Here is a 23,799-nt window from a genome sequence, read left to right on the forward strand (position 1 = left end):
GCCTGTATAAAGAATTGGATTGGAGCTCCGTCATCTTATCACCATGCCTCATATTCCAACGCCTTCCGCCCCCCCCTCCCTTCCAAACCCCACGGGCTAAATGAACCGTAAATCCTGTTCCTTCATGGCACCAGAAACCCAGCCGCCCAGGAGAAAAAAACAAGACAAGGCACCGCTTATACATGTTGTACAACACCAAGCTCGATCAAAGCTTTCACACCACATTTAAAAAAAAAAAAGAAGTTTCACAAGCCCACAGTGGAAATCTTCAGTGCACACTCACAAAGATGGAAAGACATTTCAATTCCCAAAACGAGGACCAGTAATCATTTTTATTTAAAATAAAAAAAATACATTGAGGATAATGACAGTAAGGCATTTGAGTGAAAAGAATGTACAGTTCGATCCTGCTTCAGGAATACACAGAAGAGCAGAGTGCGTGACCTGATTAAGCTTCTGCAAGCCAGGCTCAACGCTGAATGCTGGAACATCCCAGAAATAGCAGGAGAAATAAAACAGCTGGATACCAGTTTCTGGGAGAATCCAGTGCAATCCCAGTGACCAGACTGATTTCCACAGGGATTAAAAAGCCTAGTGTTTTTCATGCTGCTCAGTTCAGGATTTTGCAGAGCACAGGTCCTGGAGCATCGACACACCTGTGTGCCGTGTCTCGAGAGGAGAGTAAAAATATTTTACAAAGCGGTTTACAGCTTTCATTAAAAGCCAGAAAAACTTCTTTCCTGTGGAACTGTGCCATTTCAGCACCTTGAAAACGAAGGTGTTTTTATTTGTGGGGGCTGTGACCCTGTGCAGGGCCTGGCGTTACACTAGGGGGCGCCCCACATGCGTTGCTCGAAGGCGTATCCCACACGGCGACAGACGGGAGCTGCGTTGAGGTTGCCCTCAAGCTCACTCTGTCACAGTTTTGTTCCTGCAATGTTTCCAAAAAGTCCAAATGCGAGCCCAAAACTTGCATTTGTAAGAAAAATAAAAAATGATTTTTTAAAAAATGTAAAATCGGTCTCCTTTTAAAGCTTTAATCGGCTTTTTTTTTTTAAATAAAAAGTGAAATCCTGCCTCAACCTGCAGAGTTTCAGAGGATGTCCTCATCACCCCCCCCCACCCCTCCTCCAGCCACCATAGGGTGAGCTACTGCTGGAACAGGCCCGTGTGAGTAAACCCCAGCGCTCCGGGCGCCGGCACCAGAGGGCTCAGAGCGACAGAGGCGGTGTCAGCAGCACTTTGTGGAGCATCACTTACGAGCTGGGTCTTCAGTCAATGAAAACCTCCCACCTGTCGAGCCCTGCGGATCTGATTATCCACCGGAAACGCCGGCTAGCTGCCGCCCTCCAACACAACCTACTCTCTCTGCTGCCACGAGGCAGCGGGGTTCACTCCAGACGCGATGCGGGGAGCGAGCGAGCACGCGTGATCTGGAACTATGCGGTAGGAAGAGCTCCGGGGTCACCGATCGGTACTCTTCCCAGCGGATACGGGGCAGGAGAGGCGCCAATCTGACATCGGGGAGGGAGAAAACGCAGCGGGACAGAGCAAGGCACCGGCTCCCAGGCCCGGCCCGGCCCGAAGAGGGAGACTGGGAGCTCGGGCACAGGCGCAAGTAACTTATTTTCGCCTTGTGCCCGTCTCTCCTCCGGCACACCTATAAGGGAGGCTTCTGACGTGGAGGCGTTCGGTCACAATCCCCACAGATGGCGGCTTCGCACCCCGGTCTCCACAGCCAAGCACAGACAAGACACCCCCCGTGTGCACCTGTGGTCCTGTGCACAGCGGCGCGTCTCAGTGTGGCCCCCAGAGGCTCGTGCACGGTGGGCACAGCTGCAGCCAGCCTGCCTGTACCGACACTCGACGGGGGGCACTGCCCATGCACAGCTGGGGTGAGCGGGCGGGGGCCGGCGGAGAACGGCACGCCGCGCGCGAGAGACAGCGCAGCGAGACGGTTACGACGCAGGAAACGCCAACGCCAGCGGACCGAACGAGCGGTTTGTTTAGCTTGCCAAGCAGTGAAAGGCGTGGGGGTCCCCAGACGCGAGCAGGTGTGCGGAGCAGAAGGGGGAAGAGGGTGCGTGTACGCTTGTGGCCACAGAGAGGGGTCTCACCCCCCACCTAGTCCTGCTACCTGCAAGGACTCAAGCAACAGCTCAGGAAAACAGAGGAGACACAGAAAGGCCAATCAGGACATGAACAATTATTCACAACACTTATTACCCTTCATAAATCAGTGAGCAATCTCGCTTCAAACACGGGTGTTCTGTAATGTGACACCGTGTACATATTCCGTATATATATATAGCCGTGATTCCACCACCAAAAATCTTCTAATAAAATTCAAGTTAGATAATGTGCATCATTGCCAGAACATAACTGACCAGTCTATGAGTACCTCCTGACCTCAGGGCCTACAGGCAAAGCCCTTTGACCTCTACGTACCAACCTGCTATTGAACAAGAAGCCACTGACCATGGTCGTGCGCAACGCCAGCTAAAACAAGGACTTGTTTCGAAGCTGAAAAGGGGCTGAGGGGGGAGGAGGAGGAGGTCCGGAGGGGAAGCTGCCTGGGGCAACGCCAGTGTCGACAGCTCCCCGGGGTGAACACATTAAAAAGCCAAAGGATTGACTACAAATAATTTAAAAACGAATTAGCGGCCGTATAGTGCCTTTTTCTGTAGCACTGCGTGGTTTGTACAAGGGATACGTAGCGCCCCAGTTTAAAAACCACAGCACCTCTGAGAGGTTGGTATCCAAGTTGTCCAGCATGGAAAGGCTGAGCAGAAAGAAGAGGGAGACCAGTGCAGAGGTCAGAGGTGAGAGGTCAGAGGGACAGGAGGCCGCTAGCAAGAGCTGGTCTGCAGGTTGCCTTCGGTCAGGATGGAGGTGATACTGGACGGGCCGTACGAGCCCTCCTCTTCGTCGGAGCTGAGCGCCGTGGAGTCCAGGACGGAGCGCTGCGACTGGGACTTCCTCCTGCAGACACGGGGAGAGACCATGAGCGACACAGGCCAGAGCGCCGCACAGCGACACAAGGAGTGATACAGAGTGAGAGAGAGTGATACTGCATAGAGCTTCTTCTCCAGTGTGGTGACGTTGCCCTCCAGCTGAGAGGGAGTGATACAGAGCGAGAGAGGGAGAGTGATGCAGCACCAGAGCTCTTTCTCCAGCACCGTGACCTTGCCCTCCAGCTGAGAGTGATACAGAGTAAAAGAGAGAGTGATAAAGAGCGAGAGAGGGAGAGTGATACTGCACCAGAGCTCTTTCTCCAGCGCCGTGACCTTGCCCTCCAGCTGAGAGTGATACAGAGTAAAAGAGAGAGCGATACAGAGCGAGAGAGGGAGCAATACTGCACCAGAGCTCTTTCTCCAGCGCCGTGACCTTGCCCTCCAGCTGCTCCCGGCGCTCCTGCTGCTCCTCCAGCTCCCGCAGGGCCTTCCTGCGCGCCGCCTCCAGCCGCTCGACCTCGCCCTCGCCCTCGTCCACCTGCCGCTTCAGGGCCTTGACCCTCAGGGCCAGCTGCAGAAGCACACAGGGGAAGAGGACGGCGGGCGTGAGCGCGAGCACCGCAGCACGTCGCTCTCCACCAGAGCTGCAGGCTGTCGCAGCCGCGGAGGAAGGGCGTGCCCGGGCCGGGCGGGCGGAGCGCGGACCCCTTCCGTCACGCGGGGCACAGCGGCACAGCGTGCAACGCACGGTTATGCACCGAGCCGTGCAAGCCCATGGCACGGGTGCACGGGTGCACGACGGCGTTCCCGACACACTGGATGAACGCGCGACCGCGTACCTGGTCCTTCTGGTCATTGAAGTGCGTCCTCTCCTCGTCCAGCTGGATGGTCAGCTCCTTCACCTTCCTCTCCAGCCGCCGCTGGCTGGACTGCAGGCTGCTCTTCTCCCTGGACACGCATGAAGAGGATCAGCGTCAGCTTCCCCGTTACATTGGGATCACTTTCGCACGAGGCTTATGGTGTGATCATGCTAAGGAACAGGTGAAAGGTTCTCTCCATGCTGAAAGGTACCCTTACCTGCTCTGTTGCAGCTTACACACGCCGACGCAGCTCCCTGCGCCAACGTCAAGCGGTTAGGCTGTTAGTGAAACATTGCAAGAACGGCCAAAAAGTGAAGGCTTGCGCTGCAGCCTCACAGCTGCAGGGGTCCCGGGTTCGAGTCAGGCCCCCGGGCTGTGCCCGTCTGTGTGGAGTTTGCATGTCAAATGAAAACGACTTCAGTTCCAACGGACGTCCTGCCCTGCCGTCTCGGGGTTCGGTCCCGGTCTGGGCTACAGACGGGGGCCGGCTCGTGGAACCCAGAACGGGTCCCCATCCCTATCCCTGGTAGGTCTGAGCCACTGCCCGGGCAGCCCCTGACCCAGGCTGGATCACAGCCACCGCACCATCAGCCCGGCCCCCAGGGGCACAGAATTGTGTGACAGCAGCACGACGGGCCGGCTAGCCCGCCTGCCTGCCTGACTGACCTCTCCTCACTCTGCAGACGGTCCTCCAGCTCCTGAATCCGAGACTCCAGCTGGGCCAGGTTGGCCGAGGGCCTCTGGTGCCCCTCCAGGTCCGACAGCCGTCCTCGCAGCTCCTTCAGCTGCAGCAAACACAGGGCCAGACAGACCGGGGTCAGGGACAGGGGGCCGGCAGCCATTAGGAAGTGACAGAGAAACAGATGGACACAAGCAGGGAGTTGACACGGAGGTCACAGGCTGGGGAGGAGGGGGAGGCGATGCTGTAATGCGCTAATGAGACACCTGTCTCTCCATGGAGGCCTTGTCCAGCTCGAGGTCCTGCTTGGACGATCGCTCCTGCATCAGTTCAGCGCGCAGCTGGTCAATCTAACGAGAGAGAGAGAGGAGGGACAGCAGACGTGCAGAGAGAAAATCAGCGCACAGTGTGTGGTAAAAATACAGGCCAAACCGGGTGTGTGGTCAGAAACACGTGGTCGGCAGGCAGGCGGTACCGGGTGTGTGGTCAGTATACAGAAGGTACTGGGTGTGCCTCAGTACACATGGTCAGTATACTGGTTGTACCGGCTGTGTGGTCAGTATACAGAAGGTACTGGGTGTGCCTCAGTACACATGGTCAGTATATTGGTGGTACGGGGTGTGTGGTCAGTATACATGGTCAGCGCGTGAGGTCAGTGCGCAGGCAGTACCTGGTCTCGGCTGCGGCTGATGCGCTCCGTCAGCAGCTCTGCGCTCGTCCTCTCCTCTTCCAGCTCCATCTCTAGACGCTTGGCCTTGTCCTGGCAGAGAGACAGGGGGACAGTGTGGCGTCACAGTTCTGCACAGACACACGTGGGCCTCCTGCTGGCTCTGCTCCGGCTTAAAACACCAGGGAGCGCTGCTGAAGCGGATTGAACCCCAACTCCCTGGAGGGCGCCCCCTCCACCCACTCTGGCTCAAAGGCCAGCACCCCGAGTCTGTTCCCCATTACTGCCAACCTCAGATGTACATGACCCAAGTCCCCGACTCCTGACCTTTAACCCCTGACCCTAAGGCCCACAGTCATGCCCCCACAAGCCTAACGACTGCCCCACGCTGGGAAAATGGCCAGCCTGCAGCAGTCTGAGCGGGATCACTCCCCACCACCCGCAGGCCGAAGGCCGATGGCGCTGCCAGTAAACACGCGATGCTCTCACCTCCAGGGCGCGGATCTCTCGCGAGCGGTCCGTGTGGGAGCTCTTCTTGGCCTCCAGCTCGGCCTCCAGGCTTTTCAGCTTGTTGGTCAGCAGCTCCTTGTCCAGGACGGCATTGTCCCTCTCCTCGGAGGCCAGCTGCAGCTCCTTCTTTAGACGGGCCCCCTGGACACAAGACAGCTGGACCTCAAACACACGCAGCGAGAGCACAGCACGCTCTGAACACTCTCCAGCTCGGACAGGGGGGGGGGGTCATCCCGTCTCAAACCACGTACAAAAGCGGATTTCTGCGCCCCCCGTCTCAGATTGTGCCGAAATGACTTGTATAGTTAGAGAGAGCACAACGATAAGCAGCTCCTGTAACGTTATTGTGTAAAAATATAGTTTGGTCTGAAAAATGAAGCTAATTGATAGCAGTCAAAATGGACCCTCTGCTCAGGTAGGATTCACAAATGATTCTGTAAGTAAAGAGTTTCCAACATCCCATTTGGATGGATAATTTGTTAATTGGACATGAGGAATCCAATTAAACGGTCGAACCGCACCCTTAGTCCACCCCAATACACAGCAGGCAACATCAGTTCTCTGGGATGGACAGAGAAGGTTTCTTCAACCTTTCGAACATATTCCCTGAGAAAACAGCGGTGACCTTTTTCTACAGCGCAGGAGACATTTTTTGTGTAATGTCACACAGTAACCGCGAAAAAGACCAATTTCTGAGCACCAGGTATCGCTGGTGAGAAAAATAGACCCAAAAAAATGTCCTCAACATCTTCAAAGCTTTACTGTCAAGAGACTCGAGATCTCAACTTTTGCTCAGGACTACGTTTCTTATGGCAATAGAAGACGCTTTGGAGGAAAGAAAAGGTCACAAGCGGAGTTGTCACGAGCAAGAATAAAAACCATTTCAGAGCAGTGGGAGACGGGGGGTGTCAGGGGTGTGATCTGATGGGGAATGAGCCACATGCAAGCAGGCAGAGGGGGCGGGGCGGGGCGGCGGGCGCGCACCTCCTCCTGCAGGGTCCTCATGGCGCCATGCAGCTTCTCCAGCTCTCCCAGCTTGTCCTTGCTCTGCCGCTGCGCCTCCTGCACCTCCCGCCGGGATTTCTCCCGATACTCGTCCAGCTGGGCCTGGAGCGCCGCCACCGCGCCGTGCGACTCCGACGCCATCTGGTCCATCTGCCGGGGGCAACGACAGCGTTCGTCACCGTCACGGCAGGACAGGAACGGCCAGGAAGGGAACAGCAGGAGCGCACGGTCTTCACGACAACGCGCTGGCTCGAGGCCCATCGCGCGCTGGTGGCGCCACGGGGCAAGGGGAAAGACTCCCAGTCTGAGCTGGATCACCCCCCATCGCCCGCAGTCTGAGGGCTGACCGCGCCGGCAGTAAAGACACGACGCTCTCGAGTACGCCGCGGCGCCGACAGGCGGGCGCGCTGCAGGGAGCTGGAGCTGGAGCTCGGGATCCGGCGCTCACCTGCACCCAACCGGCGCTCACCTGCACCCAACCGGCGCCCGGGATCCGGCGCTCACCTGCGCCCAACCGGCGCCCGGGATCCGGCGCTCACCTGCGCCCAACCGGCGCCCGGGATCCGGCGCTCACCTGCGCCCAACCGGCACTCACCTGCACCCAACCGGCGCCCGGGATCCGGCGCTCACCTGTGCCCAACCGGCGCTCACCTGCGCCCAACCGGCGCCCGGGATCCGGCGCTCACCTGCGCCCGGGATCCGGCGCTCACCTGCGCCCAACCGGCGCCCGGGATCCGGCGCTCACCTGCGCCCGGGATCCGGCGCTCACCTGCGCCCAACCGGCGCCCGGGATCCGGCGCTCACCTGCGTCCGGGATCCGGCGCTCACCTGCGTCCAACCGGCGCCCGGGATCCGGCGCTCACCTGCGCCCAACCGGCGCCCGGGATCCGGCGCTCACCTGCGCCCAACCTGTTCAGGTTTCTGCATTCACCTGTGCATTATGGAAATTATACTTCTAGTTTTCCCCCCCCCCCAAACGCTGAGCCTTTAACACCGGCGACTGCAGATGAGGCGAGCATACTGTGGAGTACATCAGCTCCTTCTCCGTCACACACAGCCCAGACTGTGAACCCGCAGCTCGGACAGAAGGCAGCGCCGCGCCCACCCACCTCCTTGTGGAGCTTCTCCAGGGCGCGGTCCAGCAGCCTCCTCTGCTCCTCCAGCTCGCCCTTCCCGCGGCGCAGCTGCTCCCGCTGCCGGCCCTCCTCCTCCAGCCGCTGGCTCAGCTGCTCCCTCTCCTGGCCGAGCCGCACCGCCCCGCGCTGGGCCTCCTGCAGCCGCGCCTCCAGGGCCCGCTTCTCCGCGGCCAGGGCCTGCTCCGCCTCCGCCGCCTCGCCCAGGGCGGCCTGCAGGCGCCCGCGCTCCGCCTGTCGGAGGGAGGGGGGGCGGTTAGGGAGACTCTCGCGCCTCAGTGCGTCGGGTTGCGGAGGCGACTGCCCTATTTCATTTCGGCAAAGCTTTTTTCATACAAAAGACACGAGACGACTTTCCTAGAGATACTTTTGTAGACGTGTGCCAGTCCAACCAGAGCTACGCTTCTTACTCGTGCCGTAACCGGTACCTCCTCCCCGTTCGCCGAACTGGGTCACCGACTCCACCCGGCCCGCGCTACACCAGCGACCGAGTCGATCACCAGCCATCGAGCCGGCCGAGCCCCTGGGCCACACAATCCGCCTTCTTCATCAACAGCCGGGCGGCCCCCCGTAGCCAGCTCACCTCCAGCCGGGAGACCTTGTCAGACAGCCGCGCGTTGGAGTCCTCCAGCTGGCCGGCGGCGTCCTTGTCCTCGGCCGCCCGCTGCTCCAGAGCCGCGACCCTCTCCCGCAGGGACGCTGCCTCCTCCTGCGCCGCCCGCAGGTCCGCCGCCGCCGCCTCGCCGCGCCCGAGGGACTGGGGGGGGAGGAGACCCAACGTGAGACGTCTCGAGCCGTACAGATCAGCGACACTGACCGATGACCTGCACTCAGGCAGATTTAATGAAGCACATTTGTGCTGGTGGGGAGGTGTGTGTGTGTTGGCGGGGGGATGACTACATACTGAGGGAAATTACAGTATCAGAGCGGTGGGGGGCACTATCAAGATGAATTATGAGACACGTGAATATTAACTAGAGGCCGCTGCTGGACCACAGAGAGCTCACCTGTCTAGACCGATATCTAATTCTGCTCTGCAGTGGTCATGAGAAGCAGCCGCAGAGAGCCACCGACTCTACAGCTTTGGCCAGTGTAATAGGCTTAATATGGAGCCTTTCAGAGTTACAGCATTGAGAGATAAAGATACAATTTCATATTAATCAGTAGAGGGCGCTCAGACTGCAGTCTGTGCAATGTATGATGGGGACACTGCAATAAAAATGAGGTCCTGACTCTCCATGGGCCTCCTGCAGATTAAAAACCCCAGGGTGTTTCTCGGAAAGAGTAGGGGTGTTGCCCCGGTGTCCTGGCCAAAAGTCCCCCTGGCCTTTACCAGTCATGGCCTCCTAATAACCCCCATCTATGAACTGGCTTCATCACTCTGCTCTCCTCCCCACTGAGAGCTGGTGTGTGGGGGGCGGACTTGACGCAGGTGGGGCCACACACTGGTGGTGGTGGAGGGGATCCCCTTTACCTGTAGAGTGCTTTGATTGGTGTGTCCACAAAAGTGCAATGTATGTGTAAGCGTTATTTTCATTGTTATTATGATTAATTATCACTGCTTTAGACGGTCATGGTTCATAACTGTACATCCCATAACAGGCAGGCAGTTAATACACTATCTCTTCAACTATGACTTGATTCCTCATAGGTATCTGTTCACCTCAAACCATTTCAGGTGCGCTCTGTAACAGTTTGCCTCCACCACCCATTTTAAGAACTGGCCTCCCAGACTGAATGTGATGTTTTCTGGGGATATCATCATCCTGTCAGCCATTCTACTGCACCTGCTTCGCCTGCTCCAATGACCTCAACAAGTCTTCCTTCTCTCGCTGGTGTTGGCCTGTCAGTCTGTCAATCTCCCGGTTATGCCCCGCCTCCTGCTCCTGATAGGTCCTCTTCAGGGACAGCAGCTCCGCCCTCTTCCTGGCTATCTCCCCCTCCCTATCACTGAGCTCTGATTGGGCGTGGAGGAGGTCGTCACGGCAACGCTGCAGCTCCTGAAAGCCATCGAAACAGAGAGAGTCAGGCAGCTGGTCCACCGGCACGTTGGTCCATCTGTCCGGCCGTCTCCCTGTCCCTGGTGTCCGTACCTGCGTCAGGCGCTCCGTCTGAGCCGGGTCCGGGCTGCTGCTCTGTAGCTGATCCAGCTGGGAGCTCATGGAGGACAGCCTCTCCTGCAGCTCCCCCAGCTCCTCCTCAAACTCCTCCTTCTCCAGGCGTGCCTGCAGCAGCCTGAACCACAGACAAGACTCACGGTGACCACAGCTCTTCCTCCCCACCCCCTCCCGCCAGTTCAAGAAAGGTTGCAAAGACACCAGAATCTCCTCTCGTCCAGGTCACTGAAAGAAGCCAGGGTCCCGGCTTCGACTCCATGCCTGGAACCGGCCCCCCTGCCCCAAGTGCGCCTCCCCTTCTCAGTTTTAAAAGAACGCTGAAGACCACCACTGGGTAGGGTAGTCTTTTCTGCTCAAGACAAGAACCATCAGTTTCTTCAGCCTGTCAGTACAGGCACATTACTTCTATCCCAGAATCCACCCGCCCGCCCTCCTCCGGACCGATTCCCGAGAAGATTTAAGTGGACAGAGGCTTTGCTGTGTGTCTGCCAGCAGCAGCGGTTGAGAGTGCCAACGCCAAGCCGAGGAACAGCAGGTGTTACCCAGGGGAGAGACAGAGGCACGTTTGCCCAGTTAGGACACGGCCCTGCAACTACTAAGCAGGCGCTCCTGCAGCTTCTGCTGTGAGCAACGGTATAAAAAAAGCCTAGTGATTTTCACAAGTATATACAAGCCTTTTCCCACTGCAACACCACTTGGACGGTGGAGATCTTTGCTCCCAGTGAGTGTGGGGTAGTTTGTCACAGGTCATGCGAGAATATGCCATTACAGCAGTATTACTCATGAAGAGAAGCAGCAGCAGCGCTTGCATTAGTAGTGCTAGTAGAGGCAGCAGGAACAGCGGTAACAACAGAGCAGCAGAAGGCATGGTGGCCCAGTCGTCAGCACTGCTGCCTCACAGCGCTGGGGCCCTGGGTTCAATTCCTAGGGTGCTGCCTGTGCGGAGTTTGGAAGTTTTCCCCTGGCGCTCCGGTTTCCTCCCACAGTCCAGAGACGGAGATGCTGGTGGGTTAACTGGCTCTCTGGGGAAAACGGGCCCTGGTGCGCGTGCATGATTGTGTCTGTGTGTGCGTGCCCTGTGATGGACCGGCGTCCCGTCCAGGGTGCGCCCCCCATCTTGCACCCTGTTAATGTCGGGGAATTAGCTCAAATGGTAGAGCGCTCGCTTAGCATGCAAGAGGTAGCGGGATCGACGCCCGCATTCTCCAAAGAAACTTTGGGTGGAGCGGTGGCTCAGGATCTGCGCCTGTGGCTGGAAGGTTGCCGGTTCAAATCCCGCGGCCGGCAGAGGAATCCTACTCTGTTGGGCCCCTGAGCAAGGCCCTTCACCCCCAACTGCTCCAGGGGTGCCATACAATGGCTGACCCTGCGCTCTGACCCCCAGCTTCTCTCCCTGTCTGTGTGTCTGTGTGTCTCATGGAGAGCGAGCTGGGGTCTGCGAAAAGACGAATTCCTAATGCAAGAAATTGTATAGGGCTAATAAAGAAACATTATCATTATCATTAATTCCCGCGAGCCTGGATTCGAAGAAGCAGTCAGAAAGTGGATGGAAGCATGGAAGCAGAAAGAATTACTCAAGCAGCAGGTGCAGCAGCAGTAACGGCAACAATATCAGAAGAAGCAGAGCACAAGAGTGCTATGAAGTGCAGCAGCAGGTGCAGCAGCAGCACCGGCGACGGCGGTGGCGGGCTCCTCACTCTTGCTTGGTGGCGCGCAGCTCCTCCTTGAGCCTGTTGCACTGCTCCCTCCAGTGGCTGGTCTCGTCATTGCTCTCCTCCAGCTGCTTCTGCAAAGACTTGACCGCGGTGTTGACCTTCTGTCGCTCGGCCTCGACGCTCTGCTGGGACTGAAGAGAGAGGGAGAGACGCCCTAGCAACTCAGGAAGCCCCGTCTCCACCCCCCCCCCCCCACCGAGAGCGGCGGCCTGGTGGGCTGGCGGCACTGGCGTACCTTTGAAACCTGCTCCACGTTGCTCCTCAGTTTGTCTATGTCAGCCTGGTACTGCTGCCGGAGCTGGTCGATCTCCCGGTCGTGGGAGGACACCTCCTCCTTCAGCGCCCCCTTCAGGGCGGTCAGCTCCCTCTCCCGCTGCCTCAGGGCCTCCTCCTGCCTCTGCCTCACCACCCCGGCCTCGGCCATCTCGGCGCGCAGAGACACCAGCTCCTGTGTGCCGGGAGGGAGAGAGCCCCCTGAGCTCCGCGGCGTCAACGGGACATTGCGTGCAGATGCGTCAGATGCCCGCGCGTGTGCGTACCGTTGCTAGCGCGTCCCTCTCGGCGCCGGAGTCCGCCTCCCTGCGCAGCTCCTCCTGCAGACCCGCCAGCTGGTCCTCCAGGTCTCGGACCCGGGCCTCCGCCGCCTCCCGGTCCATCCGCAACTGGGTGAGCCTGGAAAAGCCGGTTTTTCAGGAGAGGGCGGCTGGGCACAGCATGCACCCGTCGTTCCGAGACAGGAGGATGCCACATCGCCGCTCACTACGATCAACGCACTACGCGATAATCGAGCCGGCCACACCACTGGGGCCGCAACCTGCCTTCTCGATCAACATTCAACCAGCCACCGATCAGCCTGAAGGCCTCGTCGGAGAGTGAAGAGAGTCTCGGTTTCTCAGGCCGCTCAGAAAGTCCAGGGTGTCTCAGGAAGCCATGGCCCATCGCTACAGGGCTCTTTATCTGTGCCGGTCTGGTCTGGGAGCCCTGCCTCCTGGGAGAGGAAATGGCTGGACAGAGCGGTCCAAGCTGCCTCTAAACCAACTGTGACTGACCCTCCGCTGCTCCCACATTCGCGACGCGTTCAAACGGAGGAAAACGCCGAGGATTATCGGTGCTGCCGCCCAGCGTCTTCCGCTGGAGCTCCGAGATGCGTCCGGCCCAGAACGGAGCGCCGATCCTGAGGCCGATCGCTCTCTCAGCTCCACGCAGTTATAAAAGTCTTTAATTGAAGGGCTTATTGGTAGATTTGCAGAGTCTACCTTCACTGTAATGCAGCAACGTTTTGTCAATTGTGACTTTTCTGTTATTTCAAGCACACCCCCAGGAAACTCCTAACAACCCAAACGGCTCGTTTGTCTTTCAAGGTGACTTGGACCTCTTGCTTTCTCCATCTCTTTCCCCACCCCACCGGCCAGCTCTTCCCCCCACTCCCTCCGTCTTCTTTCTGCCTGTATCCAGCCTGCCCTCTCTCCCTGCCCCTAACCCCTCTCCTCCAGCGCACGATCCCTCCCTCCCTCTCTTACTCGGCCTGGGTCTGGTGCAGCTCGTTGTTCTTGCGGTCCAGCTGCTCCTGCAGCTGCAGGTTTTCGTCCAGGCAGTCCTCCAGCTCCGCCTTCAGCGCCTGGTCGCTGCTGTCGGTCTGCGGCCTCTGGAGGGAACGAGCACCGCGCTCAGCGGGGAGACGGACAGGCGGGCAGCTTCTACTGACAGCACCCAGACCTGAAGTTACCCCCCCCCCACCCCCCACCCCCCACCCCATCCCAGCTGCAGGCCTCCTAGAGCTCCTGCGGTCTGGATTCAAACCCGGGGACCTCCAGGCTGTGCCCCCCTGCCCCGTGCACTGACCTTCCTCTCCTGGTTCAGAGCATTTTGCAGGTCCTGCACCCTCCTCTCCAGGTCTCTCTTCTCACTCAGGAGGGACTGCACTTCGCTGTGCGGGGCACTGCTCTGCACGCAGAGACGAAGAACTTGACGGTGATTCATCGCCCCGAAATAAAACCTCAATCGCACGCAGAACTCACCCCCCCACCCAGAGCTCGCAATTCTTCACAGAAACTGCATCCCTCACCTTCAACCCCTGGATCTTCTCAAAGACGAGGCTGACCTTGCGCTTGGTCGTCATCTCACTCTCGTGGCTCCTAAGACACGTGGCGGAACAGACACCCACTTGGTTAGAACGCTGCAGGGCGGCGCGTGCTGGCGTGGCGTACGTGTGTGTACGGGTCTCACGCATGTGCTTGTGCGTGCGCCTACGCGTGCCCCAGCTACACTCACCCCTCCCTCAGGATGCTGTAAATGGTCTGTCTGGTGTGCTCTTCCTCGCTGGTGCCCTCCGACCTCTGACCCTGGTCTTTCAGGAGGTCCGGCGTCGCCTTCATCTGAGCGAGACGGAAACATCATCCCTTGGTGCTGCTGAAATTCTCGTTACAGCGGAGAAATCCTGCAGGGATTTTAGTCCCGGTTTCCCCCTTACTGGACGTCCTGGGGCTAACCCCCCACCCCATCACTCACTCACTCACCTGGGAGTCCGTCTGAGTCTTAGCCAGCGTCTCCTTGGAAACCGCCCGCCTTGCTGACCAATCGGGAGCTGCGGTGGAGGCGGGGGCAGAGGTGGTGAGGGCGGTCACCTTGGCGACGGAGCCTGAGCCCCGGCCCAGGCTGCCGGCGCTGTGGGGAGCACTGGGAGGAGGAAGGGCCGTCGCCGGGACTTTGGGGGAGGGCGGGGCAGGGAACCCCAGGGCGTGCTCGTCGAGATAGCCGTCCAGGCTTTGGGAACGCTTGTGGTCCTCCGACAGCAGGGGCCTGCGACCCCCCGGCCGCCCCCTGGCCTGCCAACCCCCCCCCCCACCCCCACCCCCTCCGCCGTCGAACCTGCTGATCAGGCTGTTGATGGGAGCCAGCGACTTGGTGTCCACGGGGGAGGGGGCGCGCTCCAGCGGCGCGACGGGAGGCGGGGGCTCCGGGAACGACTCGCCGGGCTCCCGCTCTCCCCCGCCGGGCTGCCCGGACCCCCAGCCCCGGCTCCGGCCCGCTCCGTTGGCGAGGCTTCTGCCCCCGCGGCTCCACGGCTCGGCCCGGCTCTCGGGCTCGGGCTCGGCCGCCGGCGCGACGACCCCGCCGCTCCCCCTCTCCCCGTCTCGCGGCCAGTCCCGACCGGGCCCCCCGCCTCCCGTCCCCCCATCCAGGGCCCCGGAGCTCCCCGACCGGCCGTCCCCGGGGGGCCGATGGGGGGTGTAGAGCCCCGCGTCGAAATCGTCCTCTCGGTCCAGCAGGGACCCCTGGGAGTGCACCCTCCGGAGGCCGGCCTGAGAACTGGGGTGCCCTGCCGCCACCTCAGAGTAGGGGTTATCGGGGAACCTCTCCTCGCTCTTCTTCCTGGGCAGGCTGTGGTACAAGGGCTGGGCCGGGAGGGAGGGCTGGGGCGCCCCGCTTTTCAGCTGCACCCCGTAGGAGTCCCCTTTCTCGCCCTCCTTCAGCACCACGTAGGGCTGCCCCGCGATGCCCTGCACGCGCACCGCGACGCCATACGAGGAAGAGGAGGAGCCTCCTCTCCCGCCGCTCCGCCGCCGGCCCGCGACCACGCCTCCGGGCTCGTGCAGGTCGTTGATGAAGCGGATCTGGACCCCGTGATCCACCGGCGCCTTCCGGTCCGCGGGATCGGTTCTGCCGCTCATCCCGTCTGCGCGTCGGCCAGGAAGAAGAGGAGGAGGATGTGAAGAAGGGGAGAAAGAGAGAGAACCGGGCATTAACAAGGCTGCACACGTAACAAGGGCAGGCCTGTGGGGCGACCTGAAGATCTGGTTCAGCCGCCGCTCCGGAAGGATTCTGGGAAATCAGGAGGATCGAGACGAACAGGTTTGTGAGGAAGGAAGGCAGGAGCAATGCAGAGCCCCGAGCCCTGTGCCTTGATCACACGCCGCACCGACAGAGAGATGTAGATGTGCAAGCGCAGATGCACGGGTCTGCTCTGCTCAGTGCTGTATTGACAACACGTTACCTGTAGGCGGCAGCAAAGCCCGATCCCTCAGCCTCCCTGTGCGATCCGCATCTAGAACGCCTGGGATACAGCAGCCCCTCTTCACAGGAGGGACCCTGTGGCCTTGGCCCAGCTGGTTTTACCCATCCCCCTGGGACACGAGCTGAACCAGTGCCAACGAATGACCATTCTAGCTCAGTTACCTCTTTAAGAGCCGAGGTTCAATGGCATAGTGTGGTTTCTGCACACCTCGAGTCAAAACTCCCTGAAGGGCCCTGAAGGGTGAAATGGATTAAGAGGATATAGATATTCCAAGCCGAGTTGAAGCCGTTTTAAGGCAGCTGTGCCACGGTCACAAGCCCCCCTCAGAACTGTGTACCTCTCTCTGCAAAACACTGCAAGCTTGAAGGCATCCTGGCAGACCACAGGGTGGCACTGTTACCCTTCCATAACAACCTGCACAGCTACCCAGCCAGCTAGGGAATCCTGGCCACAACACACAGGAAGAAACCCAGCTTCAGCCCATCGAAGATGAACCGGCCGCCAAACAGAAAATGAGGTCTGTACTGTTGTATCCTCGAACACGGGCACTGACGGCTCCCGTCCCCCCACTCTGAAGACCAACTGCAACCGACGCCCACCTCACCCACAGCAAGCTCGGAGCAAAACCTGGACCGGATCACACTGCAGCGCAGCGGGAGTCTGGACCCGTATCCCCCTGCGTTTCCTGCCTACGCACGCCAGGCACACGTCAGCACTGGCCTGGGCACGGCTTCTCTCCCGCACTGTCATACGCACAAGTGCCATGGAAGGCTTATTTGCATGTGTGCTCCAACACAAAGACATTAAGGAAACACCTACAACATAAACACAGGATAGTGGCAGCAACAACAACAACAACAACAACGTTAAATAACATACATTTCAGGAAAAAAAAAACATCTGTGTGAGCCAGCGGCGGGGGTAGAGTTCAGTAATCTGACAGCTTGTGGGAGGAAACCGTCTCTGAATCTGGATGTTTGCGCCATTATGCTCCTATAACACTTACCAGAGGGAAGGGGGGAGAAAAATGAGAAACCAGTATGATTGATATCCTTAGCGATACTTCCAGCCTTCCTGAGACAGCGAGTCGTAAACATGTCCGCAATAGAGGGGAGCTGTACCCCAATGATGGACTGGGCTGACCTGATCACCCCCTGTGACGCCTTTTGCTCAGACGAGCTGCTACCAAACCACACTGTGATACCACACGTGAGCACACCTGGAAAATGTGGTAAGGCTGGTGATCTCCAGTCAAGCCACAGGGACACCACCCTCGCTTTCCCCCCCCCCACGTGTCCACCGGTCTCCCCATCACTGTTGCCAATGCTGTCGCTCTTTAACTCTTTCACTTCCACTGTGTCTCTCTCTCTCTCTCTCTCTCCCTCCCCAGCATGCTGAGGGTCTTCCTGGTCAGCAGGACACAGGTCAACAAACTGCACATCCTTGTAAGCAGGCTTGGCTTTTCAAGGCCGGCCATGAAAATGGCTGTAAAGGAACCGAAGAACAGAACCGGGCTCTGGGCTGGCTCCGACCCCCCCCCGCGCTGCACCCCGCGAGGACGGGTCAAAGGGCAGGCGAGGCCAGGGCGCCCCCAGGACACGAGAGAGAACGGAAATCAGGGGTGGGGGGGGGGGCTGGACTCCCGACGCGGAGAAAGAGGAATTAAGCGACAGGAAACGAGGGGAGAAGCCGGGCGAAGCCAAGCGCTCGAAGAATGAATCCTGAAGCGATCTGCCCGTCGGCCGCAGGGGCCCCCCGCCAGCCGAGAGGCGCCGCATTCCTCGCATCGCAGGGGCGATTTTCTGCTCCACATGCACACAATGGAGCTCCCCCACACACACACACACACACACCTCCGACCCGCGGGGGGGCACTGGAGCGGCCGCTCCTGACCAGAGGGAGGAGGGGGGACGGGGAACAAACAGAGCCGCCACAACTCAACGCGACTTGGTCTCCTTCCGCCAACGCAGATCACGATCCCAACTGTCTTACCGATTAGACAGCTTCACTGGTATCAACTTGGCAAAGGCTGGTAAACAGGACTTACAGGGGTTGGAATGGCTGGATGTTACTGGCTACTAACTGGAGTCCACTTCCACATCTGTGAAGAGCCCCCATCAAGGTACAGCCGTCTCCCTACTGGGGACTTGAACCCCTCGGGAGCCCAGAGTACCACCCTGCACCAGGCCGGACTGGTCCACATCACCCTGTTCACAGCTGTGGACTGGCCTCATAAAACCCTCCATTTCAGCTTGCTGCAACGTGGGCGTATGCACACCGTCCTGAGGGTTTCACAAACCGACCAAACTGCTGTTTGGAAAGGCCACTGGTTGCCACCTACGCTGTTTTATCCAAGAGGAGACGCCACTGGGAATGTAGGGAGTAAAGGGAAGGAGAAGAAAGAGCTGGGCAGAGGGAGGGGGAGAGGGGAGACTCACAGGCAGGAGGAGGAATGCCAGCAGAGCTCTGTTATCACTGCCTGGAAACTCAGAGTTCTGATAAGACAGGACACTCTGGACTGGGAGAGGGAAGGAGTGGAGAAGAGAAATGTAAGTAGCTTTATCGGCATAACTGGTGAACCAGAGCATTGCCAAAGCAATAACAATCAGTTTCTTCTGACATACTCCCATACTACAAGAGGAGAGGGACAGCAGTGTCTCCAGTCCAGTCAGGGGTGTGTCAGTGTGTGAATTCAGGGGGAGTGTGAGAGGAGAGGGACAGCAGTGTCTCCAGTCCAGTCAGGGGTGTGTCAGTGTGTGAATTCAGGAGCAGTGTGAAAAGAGAGGGACAGCAGTGTCTCCAGTCCAGTCAGGGGTGTGTCAGTGTGTGAATTCAGGGGGAGTGTGAGAGGAGAGGGACAGCAGTGTCTCCAGTCCAGTCAGGGGTGTGTTAGTGTGTGAATTCAGGGGCAGTGTGAGAAGAGAGGGACAGCAGTGTCTCCAGTCCAGTCAGGGGTGTGTCAGTGTGTGAATTCAGGGGCAGTGTGAGAGGAGAGGGACAGCAGTGTCTCCAGTCCAGTCAGGGGGGTGTCAGTGTGTGAATTCAGGGGCAGTGTGAGAGGAGAGGGACAGCAGTGTCTCCAGTCCAGTCAGGGGGGTGTCAGTGTGTGAATTCAGGGGCAGTGTGAGAGGAGAGGGACAGCAGTGTCTCCAGTCCAGTCAGGGGTGTGTCAGTGTGTGAATTCAGGGGCAGTGTGAGAGGAGAGGGACAGCAGTGTCTCCAGTCCAGTCAGGGGGGTGTCAGTGTGTGAATTCAGGGGCAGTGTGAGAGGAGAGGGACACAGTTTAAACACTGATTAGCTCGGGAACTGAAGAGTTAATCTTATTCCAGACAACCGACAGGGAGAGACGCTCACATTAGTCACTGCACTAAGGCTTCCTGGCCTCAAGTCACCTTGACCCAGAGAGACTGTAAATATTTGAGTGCTTAGTGCTGTTCCTGCAGTGCAAAGGTGCTGGAGTGACATCATGGGAAAAGAATTTGAACAGATAAGCATGGTGCAACAGAAGCAGGGAACATATTTTTGGCCGAACAGCACCAGTGGGCGACACCCTGTACCCCCTTATTCCAGGAGCACTGCAGGTAGGCCGCCCCAGAGGGGCCCAGACCGATCTCGCTGTAACAGAGGAGCCCGATCCTGTTGAGGTTAGGACCTTACAATCCAGACGGGAGTTTTGGACAGACGCAATCCGCGCTTGGAAAGAATGCGGAATTTCAGTGACTAACTGAGCCGCTGCACTGCTGACCTCTCTCCCAGCTCAGGAAGAGTGATTTGTTAACGGCGCAGTTAATAACAAACCAGGCTGACAGTGAAGCAGCTCAGACTACGCTACAAGCTCAGCGATCCGCAACTCAGCCGACAGTAGGGCCCGATCGGTCACAGTCAAGTCAGCGAGCTAAGCCCCGTCTCCTCCTCAATCCTGAGTGAGGATCTGATTTTCGGATCAATGACCCTATCAGACTGCGCTCCTGTCCTGGAGCTAATCATGTGGACACGTGCCACAGTGGCTTGCCGATCTTTCCAGTCTCTCCCCTTACAACCACCTTTTCTCTCTATCCCATTCCAAACTCCCCATCCCTCCCAGGGAGACGTGGCTCCAAACGTCAACAAGATTCCAACTCAGCTCAGGGCTGCGGTGCCGAGTTCCGTTTTCCAGTAGCCACACTGGATACAGCTCCCCAGAGCTCCCCGAAGTGTTTGCTGACCTGTCAGCTCAGTGCCTCCTGACAGTCGTGCCGTGGTGCTGAAGATGAAAGCCACTCGCAAAGGGATTATGAGGACTGAATCACGCCCGGTCGTGGCGCAAGGAGACAGAGAACTAGGGCGCAAGGGGAGAGAGGGAGATCGGCACCCCAGCAAAACTCTCCTGGACCGAACCCTCCAGGCAGAGGAAGGAAAATTTTTCTTTCAGGCAGTTTTGGTGGCCAATAGCGATCAGACACCACAATGCATTGCGAGCACAAAACACCGTCTCAGCTTTAACACAGAAATGCACTTTTCACAAGTCATCTGGGTAAGTTTCCAGTTCCAATGCGCGCTACACTTACATTCATGTCAAACTGCACAGGAGTTGTTTATATGACTCTAGATTTATTAATGTATATTTCATCAATATTCATTGGACATTTACAGAGGACACAGTTCCCAACCCTGATCCTGGAGGAACACTGTACCCCATGCAACTGGCCAGAGCTGTTCAGTCAGGAATAAGGGCCAGCAGGTAGAAGAGAGGCGGCTGCACAGGGCTCCGTGTGCTGCAGCCGCTGGAAACAGCTTGCTCGAGGTGGGGGGTGACTGACACTCAGGACTGACCCAAGAGAGGAGTAAACGGAAGGCTAAAGGAGACAACAGATCGATTAAAGTCATCAATCGGCGCTGGGAGACGCAGAGCTCAGCCGGATTGAAAACCAGCAGGCCGTGCTTCATGAGGACCAGATTCGGAAACCACTGCCTTAGAGCACAAATAACACTCCCTACCTCTAGCAACGCGATGACTTCTATCCCGAGCTGGGAACTGTTATTACCCTGAGCGACTGGTAGCGACACATCCTGGGGCCCAGCGGAGGGATTTTCTGGAGCTGTATGAGCGAACCACGGCTAGCGAAGCGCTAGTGAACGTGTAATTAGCGAGACACACAGGGTGTGCTTTCCTGAACGACCTCACCGGGCGGGCTGGCCCGTTTTCAAGTGGCAGCTCATCTGTGGGACTGGAAGACACAGCTAGCAGGCGTCCCCAATTCTAGGGTCAGGGAGCGATTCCCGGGGGGGGGGGAAGCTGGTGGCAGCTGTTGGGTGATGTGGGAAGAGGGAAGTGGGATGACAGAGATTCGTGATCTGGGCAGTCCCTGCAGCTAGCCGAGGGAGGGGAAGTGCCGGCTTCTGCACAGGCTCCCAGCAGGGGTGCGAGGAGCCTGTCCACCGGCTGCCCGAGCCCCTCTTTCCCTGCACCCCGCTGGGCATCAGCCTGCAATGCCCATCTGAGCAGCCTGGGAGGGGGGGTGCCACCCTTTAACCCCTATAGCTGAGGGGCTCCTGGGAATCGCTGTGGGCTGCAGCAGGTCATCACCGCAACCATGTGGGTGGGATGCACAGTGCTTGCCCCAGGGCAGTCTCTCCTCGTGCAGGCATACAGGCGTACTACACCCACCTCTTCCACAGATACAGCACTGCAGCATCATGATCATGAGCAGGAAGGCACACACTCCAGGGCCCAGGTTCTCCAAACAAGACCAGAGAGGAACGATTCCAGCCCCTGTCCCCGGGCCGGTTTTTGTCCAACAACAGCAGCAGGTATGAAGAGACCAGCAGCAGGTGGACAGGCTCCTCACACCCCTGCTGGGAGCCTGTGCAGAAGCTGGGACTTCCCCCCCCTGGGCTAGCTGCAGGGACTGCCTGCAGGGATCACCTGGGCCACCCACGGATCCAGTCCAGCAGGTCCCACGGGTCACGCTGAAATCACCAGTCTGTCACCCAGGGGTCCCTGGGGAATCCCAGTCTAGCAGACCTTGCAGGTCACCCCGAAATCCTCAGTTTCTCAAATTCCTGAAACAACTTGACGAAAGCAGGAGACCTGAATCACTGGAAATGAAGAGCCCCAAACAAGCCTGTTGGTTTCCAGGAAGACCGCTGGCCTGTTAAGGGACATCTCTGGCCCCGAGGGGACTGGGCTGGGGACCCCAGTGAGGGTGAACCCAGCCCACAGCCGCCTGATCCAGCTTTCCTCAGGCCCTGTGGTTTCAAGGCCAACGCAGCGCGTGATCACTGACCAGCGGCCTTTCAGGACACAGGCCAACGGCTGCACAGGACAGGAGGCGTCGCTGGACGCTCACTCAACAGCCAGAGCTCTTGCAAGACCCAGCAAAGCAAACTTCCATTCTGAAGAGCCCCAGCCGCTGGCGTCGGATTCAACACAAAAACCCTCCTGCCGGTAAAACTGGCAGATCAGATCAGACTGCTGTGCACCTGGAGTCAGAGACCGGCGACACCGTAAAAACCCAGACTGGATCAGACTGCTGTGCAGCTGGAGTCACTGACTGTCACCACCACTAAACCATAAGAAGAGCAGACCAGGCTGCTACACTATGAGTCAGTAACAACACCATGCAACCTGGAGCACATCAGCGTGTTGCGGTCTGAGAAATCCTATTGTCAGCACTGGAAAACCCCGGAGTGGATCAGACTGCTGCGCAATTAGAATCCAAGTGCCATGCCCTCTAAATTATTATTTTTTTCCTTTTTACCAAAACCCCTAAAGGAGACCAGAAACCACAAGACTGGCAACACCACAAAACACACACACGGATGATTTTTTCCCGGTTTCCAAGGCTAAGACGACCCTCTCCTAGGCACGCATCCCACAAACACAATCCCTCTACCCGACCGCCCCACGGCGCGACCCCAGCGCGCAGGGCAGCCGTGGGCACAGCCCTCCGCGCCTGCCACGCCACGACAGGCAAAGTGCCCTTAAGACGAGCCGGCAGCCCCACGACCAACATCGGAGACCCGAGCGGCGGCCGTGCAGCGCCTCCAGCGGGCCGGCTGCTGCTGCTGCTGCTGCTGCTGCCTCCCCCCCCCGGGCGCGCCTCGCCGGGCCACCCCGCTTGCGCAACAGAAACCGGCGGTCGCCTTCACCCGAAACCCGACTGTTTCTCCAGAAAAGCCGTCCCTCCCGGCGAACAGGCGGCGGGGGCGCCGGGGAAAGGACTTGGAAAAGCCTTCGGACAGGCGACATCTCCACCCGCGGCGGAGTTCCGAGCGGAGAGCAGGACGGGCGCGCTGAGACGCGCGGGGGACGGTCGGTTCTCGCCAGCCCACCTGGACAGGAGACATTTACCCCCCCCCCCCCACACACACACACACACACGGGTACCTGTGTGTGTGGAAGTGCGGCCGAGCCTGGGTCTTTGGGGGGGGGTCTCGGGCAGGCGGAATGAGAAGAAACAAACCTAATTCGTGTTTGAACAGGGTTAAGAGCGCAGCAGAGCTCGGCGATGTGGTGTTAAACGGCAGGGACTCGCTGCAGTGGGGTGTGTGTGTATTGTGTGTGTGAGAGAGTGTGTGTATTGTGTGTGTGATCCCTGTTCACCCCTCCGCCGCCGCCTGGAGCGCACAGGTAGACTCGCTCCCGGAACGACGCACCTGCGTGTGAGCTAGCAACTGTGGCCAAACCGCCCAAAAGCCTTACTTATTCCCCATTGGCTCGTCTTTCTCGTCTTCCCTCGACTCCGGGGAAGACCGGACCGAGTCTTGAGCCCGGGTCCGACCCAGCGGGCAGCCCGACCCGGGGTTCACTCACCTGCCGATCGAAGTCACCGATCCGCTCCTCCTTCGAAGAGAAGAGATGTCTTTTACGGCGGGTCCCTTGCTATAAGCGACGCCCTTTGCGTTTTTCTTGCGGTACCTTTTCTCTCTTGTCGTTGTTTTCAAGTTTCATTAAAAAATAAATAAAAACAAGCCCTCGGCGACACAGCTCCGTCATTCAACCTGTTACCCTCCGCGACTGATACCTTTTCTTAGGGATGAGTCCCACCCACCACTTCTCTGTAGGCGCTGAATGATTGGCTGTTTGCCGGACAAAGAGGCGGAATCCTAAGTTATTTCATTAATGTTATTGGATAGAATGCGCTGTCAATCTCCTTTGCTG

At 58.5% G+C, this 23,799-nt stretch overlaps 1 protein-coding gene across 1 annotated transcript; it reads right to left on the minus strand.

Moving 5' to 3' along the window:
• Positions 1-319: 319 nt before the first annotated feature.
• Positions 320-23,643, minus strand: LOC148815257 (cingulin-like). The gene is made up of 21 exons (XM_088905844.1): positions 23,452-23,643; positions 14,157-15,316; positions 13,912-14,015; positions 13,706-13,775; positions 13,483-13,584; positions 13,161-13,285; positions 12,180-12,312; positions 11,876-12,088; positions 11,623-11,771; positions 9,902-10,043; positions 9,596-9,808; positions 8,392-8,565; positions 7,785-8,042; positions 6,655-6,825; positions 5,650-5,811; positions 5,164-5,253; positions 4,760-4,843; positions 4,481-4,599; positions 3,794-3,902; positions 3,362-3,525; positions 320-2,982 (listed from the first exon to the last, which is right to left on the minus strand). The coding sequence occupies exons 2-21, from the start codon at positions 15,309-15,311 to the stop codon at positions 2,850-2,852; spliced, it is 3,870 nt and encodes a 1,289-aa protein (XP_088761970.1). The 5' UTR covers positions 15,312-15,316; positions 23,452-23,643; the 3' UTR covers positions 320-2,849.
• Positions 23,644-23,799: the final 156 nt, after the last annotated feature.

Source organism: Atractosteus spatula, chromosome 25, assembly GCF_055471065.1.
Source record: "Atractosteus spatula isolate fAtrSpa1 chromosome 25, fAtrSpa1.hap1, whole genome shotgun sequence".
NCBI lineage: Eukaryota > Metazoa > Chordata > Actinopteri > Semionotiformes > Lepisosteidae > Atractosteus > Atractosteus spatula.

Bases quoted from the DNA above. Each gene is read 5' to 3' on its own strand.
- LOC148815257 (XM_088905844.1), bottom strand. From the start codon at position 15,311: ATGAGCGGCAGAACCGATCCCGCGGACCGGAAGGCGCCGGTGGATCAC. The intron at 14,016-14,156 runs GTGAGTGAGTGA...CGTCTCGCTCAG, and splicing joins AGACTCAGACGGACTCCCAG to ATGAAGGCGACGCCGGACCT. The intron at 6,826-7,784 runs GTGGGTGGGCGC...TGCCCCCGGCAG, and splicing joins TGGAGAAGCTCCACAAGGAG to ATGGACCAGATGGCGTCGGA.